Here is a 17,398-nt window from a genome sequence, read left to right as displayed (position 1 = left end):
ATTACTGTAATTGTGAAGCAGTGCTGGGTAGGTGTTAGAAACTGACACATTCTGATCAATTCGGACAAGGACCCATGACGACCCCATGACAGGTACTCATTATATCCGCCCCAAAGGGATGATGATCCGAGTCGATATCTAACTCTAATTCAGGGATTTAAAAAATTGCACGAGTAACATATGCTATAATTGTTGTTACCCAGTCTATTGTAAAGCAAATATCAAGTCATGATGTGATAGTTATAATATGACATTACTTTTATTCTCATCCCAGCCTGGGTTTCATTTCACTCTGAACTAAAAACGCTGGCATTTACCCAACATCACACAAGTGCTCTTATGGAATATGTGTTTGCCAGCTGAGCAAAGAACAAAGTGAGATGTGCGAGTCCAGATTGCGTGCACTGAGGAGCGAGTCCAGTCCCGGTGTCGACGATGTGCTTCGTGCGTGCCATGCTTCGTGCCTGCCTGCTCCGTGCCGTTTGCCAAACCGAGTCGTGCCTTTTCACGATCCAAGTGGCATCATTCCCTCCCGTTAGACCAGCCACTCGCCACCTTACTTCCCACACCCTCGCCAGCTTACTTGAACTTTCTCTTCTGTGGCCTAGAGGGTTGGCTATCGTGTTAGCTAAACTCGTGAGTGTTTCGTAATCTTTGGTTGCGCGTGCGTAACAAAGTAAACTTTGTCTCTGCTCCTTGGTGCGTCATTTCCATTGGCAGTCCTGAGAAGTGGTCGAAATTCCACATCGCTATGGTGGGGTGCAGTCCATATTTAGGATAACCACTGTTAACGCTGCCATTTTATACGTGTTATAGTATTTCATTACATTATGGTTGACTGTCATGAAGAGTGTGGCAGCCAAGCAAGGGAATGTATCTGATAGGTGCGTCTACCGTGGAGATGGAGTCATGAAATCTGCTCTTGTGCAGCAGGTGCTGGTTGGAACTTTTTATCGCAGGATCGTGAGAGATGGCAACAACTTTGAGGACTTCATCCAGCGGTGGATTGATCATGACTGATGATGATTCATTGTTATAAAGTGCTTTACTCGAATGAAGACTGTACATTTACCTTTTAGAAACCTGTTTTACTTGTTTTTGTATCCGGAACGCGCGCATGAATTGCCTTTTGAATCGTCTTGCAACAGCCATTCACGTGTGTGAAGGGTTTTTTTTTCCACTGATGCAACTTCTTGTCTGTATTGGCTCTCCGGCGTAGTGGTACACGCAGTAAACCAACCACGTGTGTTTGTGTCGGCTTCACTCAACCCATGGCACTTGGGTCTATCCCTTAACCTCATGGAGCTGCAACTACATTCTCAGATGCAGCAGCTGTAGCAGCAGCAGCATCATCAGCATTGAAAGGATGCAGGCGGCAGTCTTAACCGGTGGCCTCTGGAGTTGACAAGTAAAGAACGGGGTGTTGATGAAGCTGCCAGGAGAGCGCATGGAGTCTAAATTCACGTGCCTTAAAGTTTAGGGCTTTTCGAGATTCGTTGAAAATTAAAGGTTCATTCGGGGTATTATTGAAATCCCCTCCTTCGCGACGAGTGGAAACGGGGGTACTACGCACAGGGGTGGCTTCTAAGTTGAGCCCATTCGTAACATTTTTCACCTGAGGTTGACCTTTGCGAATTCCCAGGTCGAAGGGAATATTTTTAGCGAAAAATGTGACTGAAGCCATCGTTGAACTTGACAGGGCCCAAAAACCCCCAGGTAGTTCCCCCCCCCCACTGCAAAGCGACCTGCCTATTGACCAACTGTCGTTCACCCGTTTATCCTGCTGGGTAGGGGGGAGGGTGGGGGGCATTGTTTAAACTGCCGCGCCGGGAGATTGAACCAGCGACCTGTGCATTACCTCGCGTCCTACCAATTGCACCATGACGGCAACCAAGGGCTCCTACCTTGTTATCGTCATCCATCATCAATCCACTGCTGGATGAAGGCCTCCACAAGCCGCCGCCACCAGCCGTCGCGATTAAAGTTGACCGGTCGATAGATTATTTTCAAATCTTAACCGCATTCATATCGCTCCCACGCAGATCCTAAACGAGCGGCGCTCCTCCTCCTCGGCGCCATGACGGACGTGAAGAAGAGGGGCTCCTCCTCGTCGTCACCGTGCGACGACCCCCACGCCGGCAAGACGATGCTGCCGCACGACGGCGGCGACGGCGGCGGGGCGGTGGTGTGCGGGCCGGGCGGCGATCCCACGGTGGAGCTCAAGCGCACCATCACGCTCACCAACGGCGTCGCCATCATCGTGGGCACCATTATCGGCTCGGGAATCTTCGTCACGCCCACGGGCGTGGTGAAGGAGGCGGGCTCGGTGGGCCTCTCGCTCATCGTGTGGGCCGTGTGCGGCCTCTTCTCCACGGTGGGCGCGCTCTGCTACGCCGAGCTGGGCACCACCATCAGCAAGTCGGGCGGCGACTACGCCTACATCCTGGAGGTGTACGGCCCGCTCGTCGCCTTCCTCAAGCTCTGGATCGAGCTGCTCATCATCCGGCCCTCGTCGCAGTACATCGTGGCGTTCGTCTTCGCCACCTACATCATCAAGCCGCTGTTTGCGTGCACCTCGGTGCCCACCGTGGCCGCCAAGCTCGTGGCCTGCCTCTGCGTCAGTGAGTCCTCGCCCCGTCCCACCCCTCTTCCCCCTCCCCCGTGTTGCCCAGAGGCCGCCGGTTTCAATCTCCCTTGCGCGGCTGTTGGAACGACGGCGCAAGTTTCTGAATTCGGCCCCCACCCAACAGCGTAGTTGGGGAAAATGGGTCCGCCGCAGTCGGCCGGCAAATCGCAGGCGGTGGGGTAAAGTGTGGGTAGTCCCACCTCTTTCCAAGTCGTCTGGCCAGCGTAGAAGGGTCAGTGATATACACCCTAGAGCTCCCCCTTCTACCAGCAGTGGCATGAGCAAGAAACGTCAGGGTTGTAGCTGTACCTATTATCTTCATATCCCCTCTTGTCCCCTGCTCTACATCGCAAACGTTACATCCCAAACTTCCGTTTTACCTCAAAAGTACTTGGTAATCATTCTCGCGAGATAAAGTATTACCGAGTGCAAACGCGTGTTTGAAAGCGTTACGTAACCCACGCGTATGCACGGCTCTGTTCCATTTTTATGAAAAGCACTCGGACATGGCACGGATAAAAGATTGCCACTGTGTGACTGATGCCACGTGGTCTTTGCAGTCCACATGCCAGCAGCAGGGACCCTGTGGGTGTTTACGGAATTGCTTAACGTTGTTCCTGGAGTGTGTCGCTTGAGCGACCAAAACAAGGAAGCCCCCCCCCCTTCCCCCTCGGGGCTTCGAGACAAATTTTCACGTGGACTGGATCCAGATATATATCCCGTACGGCCATAAACAGCTCCTGGTGCACGAAGGGAGCGGTGAGCGGATGAGAGACAAGGGTGAAACGAAAAGTATGGTAGAGGTAAGCAAAAAAACGGTAAAGGCGCAGCCCTGCAATCGCTCGCTCACGCGCAATTGCTGGCAGAAGGGGGCCCCTGGAGGGTGTTTCGCCGATTCTTCCCCGCTGGCCTAACGCGTTGGAAGATGTGGAAGTAAACCACACTTTAAGCCACCTCACGTGACCTTAAGATTGCCGAACGGCGGTGTAGCAATTTATGCTGCTGGGTGGTGGACAGAGGTGGTGGGGGCGGGCGGAGGGGGCACTGTTCGAGAAACTTTTCCCCATTGTTTCAACTGCAGAGCCGGGAAATCAATAGACCTGGCGGACTGCTGGTTTGCAAGCCCAGTGTGCAGACCGATTCGCAACAACAGCAGCAGCAGCGGCAGCACCCGAACACTGTCGAGTTCAAGGAAATGTGCGCGCGATATTGATACGCTGCTTTGGGCCGTTTACCACAATACAGTGCTGCACTTAGCTGGCATTTGTAGATCTTGAGATCTCATGGCCACACACCCAGCCACCGCGCCATTATCAGCGTCACCCTGCCCCTGGAGGGTGATGACACTAGCTCGCCGAGCTGTACGTCTCCACACCAATCGTTCTCTGGCTGCTCAAATGACATCGCGGGGCAGCCTCGGCTTCTTTGCAGCTGGCCTGACCAAGAAGTCCAATTAAAGCCTCCGCGTTGGGTTGGCCCTATCGACGGACGCGTTTCGGTTGTGCTATTTGCGCCCTGAAAACGCGTGAATCCCGTCGAATTCTGTTGTGTTCCTTGTTGGTTGGATTTTTTTCACTTTCCTGTTTCTGAGCAGCGTTCCAACGTCTGTAACCTCCGCCCTCGACGGCCGCAGCTGGTCGAGTGAAGGGCGTCACGAGAGGTTTCGTTCGCGCTCTGCTCACGCTCGAGTGACACTTCAGTAATTTCCGATGGCAAGGAGAATCTGAGTTTGATAACGTCACCGACGGTGTCTCGTCACCTTTAAAGCAATTCTTTAGCAATTGCTGCTGGGCCATGTCACGGCTCTGCTGCTAAGTTCTCAAATTACCAAAGCAAACGGTATAGTCTGACATGTAGGCTTTCGCAGCTAAAATTATATCATTCATAATTGATTTTTGAATTATAATTGAAATCGGCTCTGCCATGAGTTGGCCTAATCCAAAATTCGATTATGAATAGCTTCACAATTAAATTAGAATAATGATGAACCACAAAGCTCTATTGGTGGTTAAAGTGATGTCCAAAAATGTTCTGAGGGTCTTTTTTTTTTTGGAGGCTATTTTAACAGCAGGGTTGTGTGACGTGTGGCCATGTAAGGGGATACAAATCCTTGTTGTCAGCACGGAAGGATCATATGAGTCCAAGTGCCCGGTGGCTCTCTGCGACACTTGGAATAGAACGCAGGGTCTCTGAATGGCTCTGCGAGATGCTCTGATGACAAAGCGAAACCTGTAATTTCTTTGTCAATGTTTGGCGCCTCGTCAGCCCCGTTTAATTACCGTCGCCGTGTTCCCACAGGCACTAATTACCGCTCGACACCGAACGTTAAAACATAATTTTGAAACTTGGCAGCCTTGTCTTACGACGGCCCCGAATTCTCACTTAGGCCCTCGATTCGCAGATGCCGTTTTGGCGCAGTTGAAGGGATGTGGTGCCCTACCATGCAGGGCTGCTGACTGTGCCACCCTTGTTGCATCATTATCGCACCGTGCAATCAGTCGTTAGGTCGTTGCCAGCTGTTCCGCCCAGCGTAACTGTGTTTTGATTTCTTTTTTACTATCGGGCGTGATCGCAACTCTATGCATCCCGTCAGTGAGTGTGTCAGTCATGTCATCGTGCAGATAGCGTGCGTATGAGTGCGTGTAGTGTGGCAAAAGTGTAGTGATTTAGCACGCTGCACTACGAACCTGGTGACACGATTCTACTGGACATCGGTGAAAAAGAGCTTGAAAGCTCATCGGATTTCCTTCGGTATAAATAAATATTCTGATTATGATTTTGATTCCCCCTCACGACCAACATCAGTGACTATCAGAGCTAGTCTTGGGCCTCCCCTAGGTCGACTCGGCCTCAAATGAGTCCCGGTGTGATGTGTAAACATTGCGACTAGGGAGACAAAGGCGATCGGGCGTGGTGCTTGCCATAATACCCCCTCGTGTGCCGTGCTGGCCTTCATGGGTTGCTCGCTAACGGCACACGCCCTAACAGTCCGGTAAAGGCTATACGGGATGATGGGGGGGGTCTTTATATTTTTTGTGACCATCAGAAGGGCCCCCCGGTGGAGCTTGGAGGATTACAGAAATAATAAGCAAGGGAGGGTCACGCAGTACGATGGCGTTGGTGCCTCGTGTGGTGGAAGGCCCGAGATCTGCAGCAACGCGAGCGTGCCAGCCACGGTCATTGTGCAGGCGGATTAGCTTCTTAAATATCTTCCCGGCCGCTGGGAAACTGGAGTATGTGCCACGTGACTACCAGCCACGGACGATAGCGAGGGGGCCAAACTGGATGTTGGTGTGCTAGGTACGGCTAATAAAGTCCTGGTTTTATGGATAGTATGCACATAAGTCTACGCAGTGTTTGTATGGTACTAGCATGTGTTGTGTTGATAAGCTAAACGTATTATTGCGTTTGACACGTTTCTCACGGAGAGCCTCGCGGTTCACGTGCTGCTCGTGTGATTTGAGGACTTGGTTGTCTGGGGATTTGTGGACAATTGGATGCTCTGAGTAGGGGGGCATCTGGCCGTGAGCAGGTGGAGCGAAACGTCGGACATTGTGCAGAACAACACGCGGCGCGATCCGAGAGGGCCTCGGAGACCTGCGAAGTGCCGTTGCGAGTGTCGCTGGCGGGGGCCGAGCGGGTCTGCGTGCCGATCGGCGTTCACGGTGCGAGCTGTTGTCCCCCGTCCCTTGTCCGCTCCGTGCGTGCGGCTGCAGTGACGCTGACGATCGTGAACAGCTACAGCGTGAAGGCGGCCACGCGAGTCCAAGATTTCTTTGCTGCGGCCAAGCTGCTGGCGCTCGGGGTCATCATCGTGCTGGGCTTCGTGCAGATCGGGCGCGGTGAGTCCCACTCTCCACGGGCCACTCCGTGGTGACACGCGCTTCACGGGACGGGGTCGCGAACGTTGTTCTGTTTGTTACGAAAGTGACGAAAAGTGCACAGACAGTTAGGGGGAAGTCCATGCCTGGAATGCCATTGTGAAACGGAAAGGGGGGGGGGCGGCGCGTAAATTGGAGAACGTGCGCAGGATTGATTACGTCGTTCTAACTGCCGGAAGTAAGTGGGCCTGGGCAGGACGCGTTAAGTGGATGATGGCTGATGGTCAGCAGTAGTGTGAGGTGGTGGCCGCCGAGGAGCGAAACGTGTCGGAGAGTAGAACCGCCGAGGAGATGGAGCGATGCAATTGGCTTGCGCATGCAGGCTCTAGGTGGATTGTTGCATCGAACAATCGTGAGGAATGGTGATGTATTTACGTATGCTGAACTTCTTTTGCACCGTACAAAGCCAATCGGGCTAATCGGAGATGCGCGGGGAAAGGACAACAAACCAAACACTAGAAGCAGTTCTAAAGAAATTGTGTATTGGGGAGGCCCACGTGCAGCAGTGGATTAATCTAGGTTGACTGTCCAAAGGCGGTGAGCAAGTGGTCCTTAAAGCTCAGGCCAGTGCGGCTTTGCACAGCGCCGAGGGGCCGCGTTTCCCTGCTCGCCCGAGCGTGGGGCAGTGCTCCCTCATCAGAGGTCGCAAACGGGTTTTGATTCCTTATACCGTACCCGGCCGCACCAGGGTCGCAATCGGGTACCCGATACCTGTACCCGGCCGTACCCGGCTACCCGTACCCGGCCAGGTATTGGGTATGGGTACGGGTATCGGGTACCCGATTGCGACCTCTGGGATGAAACCATGTTGCAGGCGCGGGTGGGTTGATTCTAGGAACTTGAATTGTGAGAAGAGACAAGACGTTGGGAAATGAGTGACAAACAGTTACTCACCAGTGACTCGCGGCCTACCCGTACCCGTACCCGGCCGCACCAGGGTCGCAAACGGGTACCCGTACCCGGCCGGGTATGGGTAGCCGGGTATCGGGTAGGGTACGGGTATCGGGTACTCGGTTGCGACCTCTGTCCCTCGTGTCCTGCGGCAGGCCCCATCAGGGCGGTGGTGGACACTCCCCCCCTCGTGAGTGCAGCGCGCCAACCACGGGACCGCTACCGCTCCGCTCCAAAAACGTGGTGAAGTACGGTCGAATCACCCCCACAACTCGCAGCAGTGGATTGACAATAGTGCTGTACATCGACAATGCACAGCCCCCAAGCATCCGTACGGAATTTACGTCGGATGAGCGGCATGGTTGTGTCTGGGCCATGACGACGCATCCAGTATTGCACGGTAAACCGAGACGGTGTTGTAATGTACATACAGTACTATGAATGTTATCCTCATGGGAAAACCTGCAAGACTCTGCGAGGCCTATCAAAGCCAATCAACCGCACATGGCCGGGAGCGTAATCCAGCCCACAGACGTAACATGATGTGACTCTAAGTCACAATCCTCGCATCTCGGCCGTGTAATCTCAGTGTACTGTGATGCTCTCATTACCAAGACTCAGGATCGGGGGGGGGCTCTGTGGAGTGCCGTTCCCTGCCATGCGTCCCTCGTGAAGGCACGCGAAGCGCGATGCATTGACGCTGTGCGGGGTCACGCTCGCCAGCTGGCGCTTGGCCTGCAATCGGAGGGGTCTCGTTCAAATCCCGATCGGCGGATGAACTCGAACAAATTATCCCTCCAGGGTTGATAAAATGGCCATCGCTTTGTGTGGGAAGTCGAAAATGGTCACCCATTGGAGACGATAACCCCTGCCATGGATAAAGAGTTTTTAATCGCTGGCTCTGACCAAGCTCCCCAGCACATTGTGCGGAACGTCGACGGCTTGCGGAACAGCCGGCGGGTCGACCCGAAAACGCAGCTGCACAGCGACGAACTGCTAAAAGCCACTCGGGTAGGCACAAGCTCATGGTCGCCTGGCATGACGTTAGCTGGACCTGGCTATGCAGTCGTATTGTGTACGGCATACATTACCATTAGAATTATATAATTTGCAAATCACAGACGTGAATGCTTTTACTTTGATGTTAATACGAACAGGAGGATGGAGAAATGGTGCAGTGGTTCGCATACTGCACTATGAACCCGGCGACCTGGGTTAGATTTTCCATTACGTCTAACGTCGGTGGCAAGTGGAATATTTGAACTGGTCCTGCCTCACCCATCACTGACCAGCATAGTGAAGTATATTTCAACAATTCCCACGTCCGATACGGCATGCGGAGGGAGGTCTTCATCCAGCAGTAGAGATTAACAAAGTTGCCGAACATGCTTACTTTACAGTTTGTAATGCGCCGCTGTTCATCGTACAATGTGACGGCCTTCTTGCGTAACGTTATCAGAATGTAGGCCAACTATATAAAAAAAAAGCGCTTTGAAACATTTTCACACGAGGGATTCCTGGCGAGGTGTCGTGGGACAGCGAGCGGGGGCCGCTCATCCGTTGTCCCAGGACCGCGCTCGCACAGCGAGCTGGCAGCCGGCGACACAGACGCCATTGTTCACCGTGCACACAAGGACTTCGTTATAAGCACCACCGGCGTTCCAGTCGCAGTGCCCAGTTGGAGATTTAATGGCTGCGGCCGTAAAAGGGAACAGGTAAATGCGCCAGCCATGCGAATTCCCTGCTCGTGCCTCCACGGGCAGAAGGGCCTTCCGCTAGAGGGAGACCTAAAGTGCCCCTGGGTGTTTTTGGCCTACGCTGGGCTGACGTCATGGAAGAGGTGACCGTCGCGGACACGCAAAGGTGCAGAGGGATGCGACTCGCTTGATAAGATCTTGGTACGAGCGATGAAAGGAACGCTTCCGAGGGGCTGTCCCGTCGGGAAGGGGATGAAGCGATGGAATCGGTCGGTGTGCGGGTGCTGGGCGGCTGGAGGGATCGTTACATCATCGCAATATTTACAGCAATATCTCCAAACAATTGAAGATATGTCGGAGGGACGCAACCATAAAGTGCGTGAAAGCGCGTGTACCCAGGGTGGCTGTTGAGGGCCGACTGGGATGGCATCGATGGCATGAGAGGCGGGGCACGTTGCAAGGGGGAGGAGCGGTGGCCGCGGTCGAGACGAGCGACGGAGCCGCACCGCCTGCTGCACCTTTGGCAGCCTCTGGCTCTGCATGGGGACTCTTGGCTGTGCCGCAGGTGGGCATCACGAGCCCTGGCCGTTTGATCTGCGTCCAGATAACTCAGCCGAGTCTGCGCTCCAGGCTGCTTGGAATATTCACCATGGAGGCGTGTGCGTGCGTGCGTACGCGACTCTTTGTGGGCTATAGGCCGATAACGCAGGCTACACGCGCTCAGGAGTGTGGTTGGTGCACTGCGCCACAAACCCGGCAACCATAGTTCTATTCCCCCTTCCGACCAATAACAGGTGAACATTCCGGGGGAGAGCTGAGAGGACAAATCAATGGGGATGGAGGAGACCGTGAACCTACTTGCTGAACTGCCTCCTGCAGGTGCCTTGTTGAGCTGCATGCGAGAGGAGGCCTCACGCAGGCTGCGGGAGTCGGAAGCGACCCGAATTAAATTCCCACTCACGATTATATTAACCGGTCTTGGGCCTCCCCTCGGGCGACTCAGCCTCCAATTGAGTACCTGGTGCGATGTGTAAACATCGCCACTGGTGAGACAAAGGTAACTGGGTGTGATGCTGGTCACCCACCCCATCGTGTGCTGTGCCAGCCTTCATAGGTGCTCCCTAACAGAACATGCCCCAACAGTCTGTTCAAGGCTATATGGGGGGGGGGGGGGGGTCTTTGTCTTTCTTCTATACGGCGGATGTTCTTCGTCTGTTTTTTTTTTCCGCGAGCACCTCTTAAGGCCAGCATGGCACACGAGGTAGGTGGTGTGACTAGCACTCCGCCTGGCCACATCTCTCCGGTACTGATGTTCACTGCACCAGGTTAATCATTGTGGACTCAAGGGACACAGGTGAAGTCCGAGACCGGTTCACATATCTCTCTCGGCTGACCACGGTTGAGACTCGAATTCCGATAGAGCTGGGTTCATAGTGCAATGCCCTCGCCACTAACTCTTACACCACAGGCTATTTGGCCCTAGGCACTATATTTGCATCGTCTGTATGGCTATGCTGGCACTCTTTATCTTTGCGTGCACATATATTACGTGTGTGTCTCAATGCGATCGACGAATGTAGTCCAAGTTGGACACCAGCATGCAATATTCATCACATGCTTGGCAAAGCATTGGGCATGTGAACAAAGCAAGCTTTTTTGGTGAACTGAGAATGGTTTTGGGAAGCAGGTGATTGTGGCAGCCACAGAGTAGCTGAACAGGTGTGTTTTTTTTGTGTAGACGTGTGCGGTGTTATCAGTCTATAAAATATAGGAACCACAGGAGGCCACGAGTTTTTTATTGAAATTGTGCCGCTGATAAGATTCTCTCCCAGAAGGCCGATGCGTTGCGCAATCTTTTTGTTTTTAATGATGAAAAGCAGGTAATAGATTGTGAACGGACTTGCTGCCCCAAACCAGACGGGGTCCCACTGAAAGGGGTAAGGTAGTTTTACTTTTAAGTAAGGGATAGAGGGATATAACCTAAAACACGTCGAACATAAAGAAATAAAAACATAAGAGGCGACCTCAATGGGCGAAATTTTCCTTTCATTCCTGAATTTTCATTTTTGTGTGAAAGTGAGTTTCTGTTCAAATGAGCGTGTTCGAGGCTGGTGCTCACTTCTGGTGGTGGAAATTCCGCAATCCTTTGTGGGGGGCTAGGGCGGCGGGGGGGGGCAATCCTAACCATAGGACAATGACTGACTTCTGGCACAAAGTGGTACCTATTTTTTAGGACACCCAGAGGGAGGGATGATGGGCTGATTCAACTCCCAAACAGGAGTTGAACTCCACAGCCCTCCGATCCGTGAGCCGCTCGCTCTACCGTGGAGCCACCCGGGCCGGTTCAGCATTCATTATTCACTCGGAGAGACAAATGTAGGAAGGAGACGTCGTGCGTCCAGTAATGCTGCCAGCCGAGTCGTGAATGCCTCGCGCAGCCGTGGTGTATGCAGCCGTGGTGTTTGCAGCCGTGGTGTATGCAGCCGTGGTGTTTGCAGCCGTGGTGTTTGCAGCCGTGGTGTATGCAGCCGTGGTGTTTGCAGCCGTGGTGTATGCAGCCGTGGTGTATGCAGCCGTGGTGTATGCAGCCGTGGTGTATGCAGCCGTGGTGTATGCAGCCGTGGTGTATGCAGCCGTGGTGTATGCAGCCGTGGTGTATGCAGCCGTGGTGTATGCAGCCGTGGTGTATGCAGCCGTGGTGTATGCAGCCGTGGTGTATGCAGCCGTGGTGTATGCAGCCGTGGTGTATGCAGCCGTGGTGTATGCAGCCGTGGTGTATGCAGCCGTGGTGTATGCAGCCGTGGTGTATGCAGCCGTGGTGTATGCAGCCGTGGTGTATGCAGCCGTGGTGTATGCAGCCGTGGTGTATGCAGCCGTGGTGTATGCAGCCGTGGTGTTTGCAGCCGTGGTGTTTGCAGCCGTGGTGTTTGCAGCCGTGGTGTTTGCAGCCGTGGTGTATGCAGCCGTGGTGTATGCAGCCGTGGTGTATGCAGCCGTGGTGTATGCAGCCGTGGTGTATGCAGCCGTGGTGTATGCAGCCGTGGTGTATGCAGCCGTGGTGTATGCAGCCGTGGTGTATGCAGCCGTGGTGTATGCAGCCGTGGTGTATGCAGCCGTGGTGTATGCAGCCGTGGTGTATGCAGCCGTGGTGTATGCAGCCGTGGTGTATGCAGCCGTGGTGTATGCAGCCGTGGTGTATGCAGCCGTGGTGTATGCAGCCGTGGTGTATGCAGCCGTGGTGTATGCAGCCGTGGTGTATGCAGCCGTGGTGTATGCAGCCGTGGTGTATGCAGCCGTGGTGTATGCAGCCGTGGTGTATGCAGCCGTGGTGTATGCAGCCGTGGTGTATGCAGCCGTGGTGTATGCAGCCGTGGTGTATGCAGCCGTGGTGTATGCAGCCGTGGTGTATGCAGCCGTGGTGTATGCAGCCGTGGTGTATGCAGCCGTGGTGTATGCAGCCGTGGTGTATGCAGCCTGCGGTGTGCTCGTCGAGTATAAACCATCATCACGCGAACTCCGGTCATCCTCGCAGCAGCGGCTTTTGGCTCGGCATCGAACAAAGACGGTCGGTGCATTGTGCGCCTTCAGGTGCGCTTCTGCGGCCATATGGGACGCTCCTCCTTCCGACATTAGGAAGCCACTGGAGCTATGCATTTTAAAATCCAGATAGAAAACGGATTTCTTTAGAACTGATTTTGGTGATTAGCTTCTTGTCCTCCCCACCTCCGATTGGCATGGTTGGCTACGTATGGTGTGAAAGAAGTCCTACTTATGTACATACACCTGCAGCGCGTCTTGTTTCTGGCTTCCATCCGCATTCCAGCTCTTCTATTTTATGAAACCAGCCGCTTCCAATTCCAAAGTTATTTTGTGCCGTCGGAGCCAGTTTATTTATTATTAATTTGCCAGGAGAGGTGGCACAAAGCCTGTAAACAAGAAACGCACACGGCTGCTCACGAGTGTGCTTGCGTGCGTGTGGGGTTGTCTCCAGGTTGTCTCCAGGCACCGATTTTCTCACTTCAGTCATCGAACAAAACTCGCAGCACTGATGCCTTGAATAAGAGATCCGTGGACTTGGTGAAGGATTTCCTTGGCGAAACAAAGAATGTTCTCTTCATTCATTCATTACTTATTTTTTTATATAACCGGTCAATAGCCCCCCCCCCCCCACGCTCCAGAGGGGTCCAGGCACTGGGTCCCCCCCCCCATGTTGTTCCGTGCCAAGCGTCACCTCGTTTGCCGACGAGGCGAAGTGCACACGGAGGAATCGCAAGCGAGAGGTGGCGGAGGTGCCGGCTATAAAACTGCAACGTAAAATTCAATAAAGCAGATGAATGAACAGTCACCGCTCCATTTGAGGCGTGGAGTTGGAGACAGCTTGGCTCTACTTAAAACAACAATAATAATAATGACGACGATGCCCACAATGGAGAAGCGGATAAAATGCTGCAGATGGAGGCACCAAATCCGTCGCCTCGGTTTGCGTGGAATGGGCTGCCGTGCCCCGCGATTCTGCACAATGAAGGAAAGTTTTTATTCCACAAATTTTGTGGGGGGTTTCTGCCATCATTTCCTCTGCCCTGACCCCGCCTTCGCTCCCTGTGTGAGGAGCTTTGGCCGAACGGTTGCGTTGTTATTATTATTTTACGTAACGCTCCGCACAGGAGTGGCACAGTTCGGAATTGGGTTGTTTCACCCCCCCCCCACCCAAGCACGACGGTTGCTCTGCCAAAAAGTGGTGGTGGAAAGGTGGTGACCAAAACGGCGACGTGAATTGGGCGCTCTGTCGATTGCTCTCTCTCTCTGGCCGCTCGAAACCGTATGGTGTGTGTGGGGGCACACACGTGCCCACTGTGCAGCTGTTGAGGTGATGAATGAAAGAAAGCATTCTCTCTCAAAACTCTCATTGCTGCGGATGTAAAATTTAGTTCTGCCTCACAAACACGTCTCTCTGTCGCTCTCACCTGGTTTACAAACAAGGGAATGGATTGATCGATTGGGGTGTAATCCGCTCAGCATTAAATATAGCGCTATGCGCAGGCAAGGCAAGCGAGGCCTCTGACATGGCAGAAGGCAACTGCGGACATTAAAATTGAGTCGGCGTGGCTTTCTGCTCGAACCAGCACGGAACCGGCGCCCGTTTACATGACTTTAGCCGTGGTTGGGAATTTAATTTGGTTTGTAGCACGGTGCTCTCGCCACAGCACACACTCGCTGCTGAATGTGCGTTTGATGACGGAATGTAAGTTGCTGTCCAGATGCGGCACTACCGGTTGCATTGTTCACGGACTTAGTCGTCCATGGGCCTCGACGCTTCCTTGATGGACGTGGCCAGACTGGTTCTGGTCACTGAATGTCATCGCGTGGGGCTATTTTGGCAGCACGGTGACTATTTGCATTCACTGGCTCGGGTGTTGATGTAATGACTGGGGACACCCATCCTAATGTGTGGTGTGTTGTGTAAGCGTCCCCATTCACAACTCGCCAGGCACCATTCACAACTCGGCACTCACCAGACACACCAACTTGCTACTCACCGTGCACTCGGCAATCACGGCTCACCACACATCAGGCACTCGCCACTCAACAAACACAACTCACCATTCACTACTCACCAGACACTATTCGCAACTCGTCAGTCATGAGACACTCAAAAGGCACAAATCACCTGGCACTCGCTTTCACCAGAAGAATCGCCGGTCCCCGGACCCTCAACGCTCGGCAGACACCCGCCAGAGACGCGCACGCAAGGCAGATGCTGCACGCCACCAACATGGCACTCGTACTCATTAGTCTCCCACCACTCCCTGGATACTCTGGATCCTCGGCACTCACGATACGACTCCACTGACCTGACCGTTAACTTGCGGCTGGCAAATGAGGCGACCGGAGTTAGCGAGTGATGATATTTTGTATATGGAGAGTCTCGAGCGAGTGGTGGTGGTGGTGATGATGATGATATTTTGTATGTGGAGAGCCCCGAGCGAGTGGTGGTGATGATGATATTTTTTATGTGGAGAGACCGATCTGTGGAGGAGTCGAGTTGTCCGCTCGTCTGTTTTGCTCGTGAGTGACGACGCACTGTGCTGTGTAGGTGCTCGCCCCTCCCCCCTATTGACCCTTTGACCCTGCCCTTCCCCCTGCACTGTGCAACACCTGCTGGGTTAAGTTTCTTTTCGCCTAGGTCAGAGTCGCGTATTTTTGTTGCGGTCTGAACGAGCCTCGCGGGGGACCATGTACAACGGATGTGCCCGAAGCGATCGCTGTGGCTGACGGACGGACGGACACACGCCAATGAGGTGGCTTGTGTGTTTTAGATTGGCTATTTCAAACAAATGATGTAAAAGGTACCAGGAGCGATGGATTGTTATGAGAGTCGAATGACTTTGTTCTGCACTCGTACGAGGGGGGTGCCTTTTTGATGAGCAAAAATAACTTCTCATTCTACAAAATTTCAGTTCCTCTTATCTCTTACCGGTTATACGTGGCTTCACAGATAATTCGATTAATTTGTCACGCGGATAATTAAATCTGAAAGAAAAAGATGACTTGTAGATTTCACTTTTTTTTTTGTATTAACGCACAGAGTGTATGCATTCGCAGATGATGCTTAGGTGAAGGAGAAAGGTACAGGCCTGCAATTGCTCACTCACGCCACTGCTGGCTGAAGGCCCTCCACCAGAGGGAGCTCCAGAGAGGCCCCTCACAGCTTGGTAAAGCGAGGAAGTACCCACACTACGTCAAAACACCACGACTGTCCAGGGGTAAAACTCAACAGTCTGCACGGATAGGTCGTCGGCCCACTTGCTGTGCTGCCATCTTATGGCCACTTTACGGTGGCCACGAGGTGGTGTTTACTCTGGACGTCAGACTTGTGTTCGGCTTTGCTGTGGAAAATCCAATTGTTTGATTGTTGTCGTGATCTCACCGAGCCCAGCGACCAAGGTGGAGACCTCCGAGCGGGATGGTGGGAGATTGCTAGGCGTAGATCTTGGAGGTCGCGAGTCAACTTTGCAGCAGTTGCAGAACCTGGCCAAGCGTAGTAAGCTTCGGCAAGGCTTGGGCAATGCTGGCCTCTTGGTCTTCACTGTTTTGGCCGAAACGGGTCTTCGGCGTGCTGGAAACTGGGTTCCGGTACGGGTGGGGCCGTGTTCGCATTTGGTGGCGCAGCGCTGGCCGTTAGCAGTGGCGGAGGTGGCGGCCAGCGGGTGGCCAATCCTTGGCGATGTCTGCCTCGCTGAACTGCGACGAGTGCTCGGTGCGTGTGACCAACTGGCGAGGTATTCTGCGCGCCCACAGTGAGCCCCGTTGTGCGACCCGTGTCGTGGATAGTGAATCGGCTCCAGCTGGGAGGGCATTTGGCTGCGGCGCTGGGTGCGCAGGTGAGGCGATGCAGACGCCAGCCCGTGGCGTTATGACGCAGGACAACGCGGCGTGCGCGTGTAACGATGTCTGTACGCACTGGACAGGTAGAGGTATGGGGGAAGCGGGCGAATTGTCGGCTTGTGTACAGTCTTGTGTTACTTGTATTCTCCACCACGACGCTAATGATTACTCTGTGTTGTCTTTATAGAGATTTGCATTCAACTAGGACCCCATGTAACGGGGGGGGGGGTCCTTGCCTATAAACATCTTGCGGTTCACCAGCAATTGCTTCAAGCGAACCTGACTGCAAAATGAGACCCCTGAATGTTAAATCCAATCCAAAGTTAGTTTTTGTTGTTGAACTAATGCTCCTGAAATTCTGCACTCTCATAAGGCCGTGGGAATGATGGGTTGCGAAAAAATATATATTTTTTTTTACGCAGAGGGAGACGTTTAGGCTTTTATAATGTGGGACGCACACACAGTTGCACGGACTACATGCATTAACATGCAGGAGCATGCGTGTGTAAAATACGGCTCGGATCGGCATTGGTTATTGGAAGGTCAGTCCTCGCTTGCCTCCCTTCTGACCTGCCGTCAACTGAAAGTTCCGTCCTCGTGGAGTCCTCGTGTTCCCTCTGGACAAAACAAACTGTTGTGCTAACAAGAGGCTGTTCAGATTAGGGTCACGTGCCATGAAATGACTTGCTCTTGTGCTAGTGTTGTTCAATTCTGAGAATGAAATGCCCAGGACTTGTGCACATAAAGACCCTTTCAGATTTAGTGATAGTTGAAAAAAAACGTACGATCACCCATTTTATATATATATTTTTTTAAATACTCTTAAGAAGTATCTGCCAAATCCAGCAATTGAGCCAGGAAGTATTGCATCCAGGGCTTGATTTATCACTGAATATGTTCAACATTGTACGACATAT

General features: G+C 53.0%; 1 protein-coding gene across 1 annotated transcript in view; it reads left to right on the top strand.

Annotated features, from left to right (window-relative positions):
* SLC7A5 (solute carrier family 7 member 5) overlaps positions 1 to 17,398 on the top strand; it is a 58,626-nt gene that overhangs the window by 3,096 nt on the left and 38,132 nt on the right. The window contains exons 2-3 of the mRNA XM_078868655.1: positions 2,043 to 2,621; positions 6,343 to 6,468. Of these exons, the coding sequence (XP_078724781.1) occupies positions 2,078 to 2,621; positions 6,343 to 6,468 (670 nt within the window). The 5' untranslated portion in view covers positions 2,043 to 2,077. The remainder of the gene's footprint in view (positions 1 to 2,042; positions 2,622 to 6,342; positions 6,469 to 17,398) is intronic.

This window comes from Lampetra fluviatilis, chromosome 26, assembly GCF_964198595.1.
Source record: "Lampetra fluviatilis chromosome 26, kcLamFluv1.1, whole genome shotgun sequence".
Taxonomy (NCBI): Eukaryota; Metazoa; Chordata; class Hyperoartia; order Petromyzontiformes; family Petromyzontidae; genus Lampetra; species Lampetra fluviatilis.
This window is presented reverse-complemented; position numbering and strand designations above follow the sequence as displayed.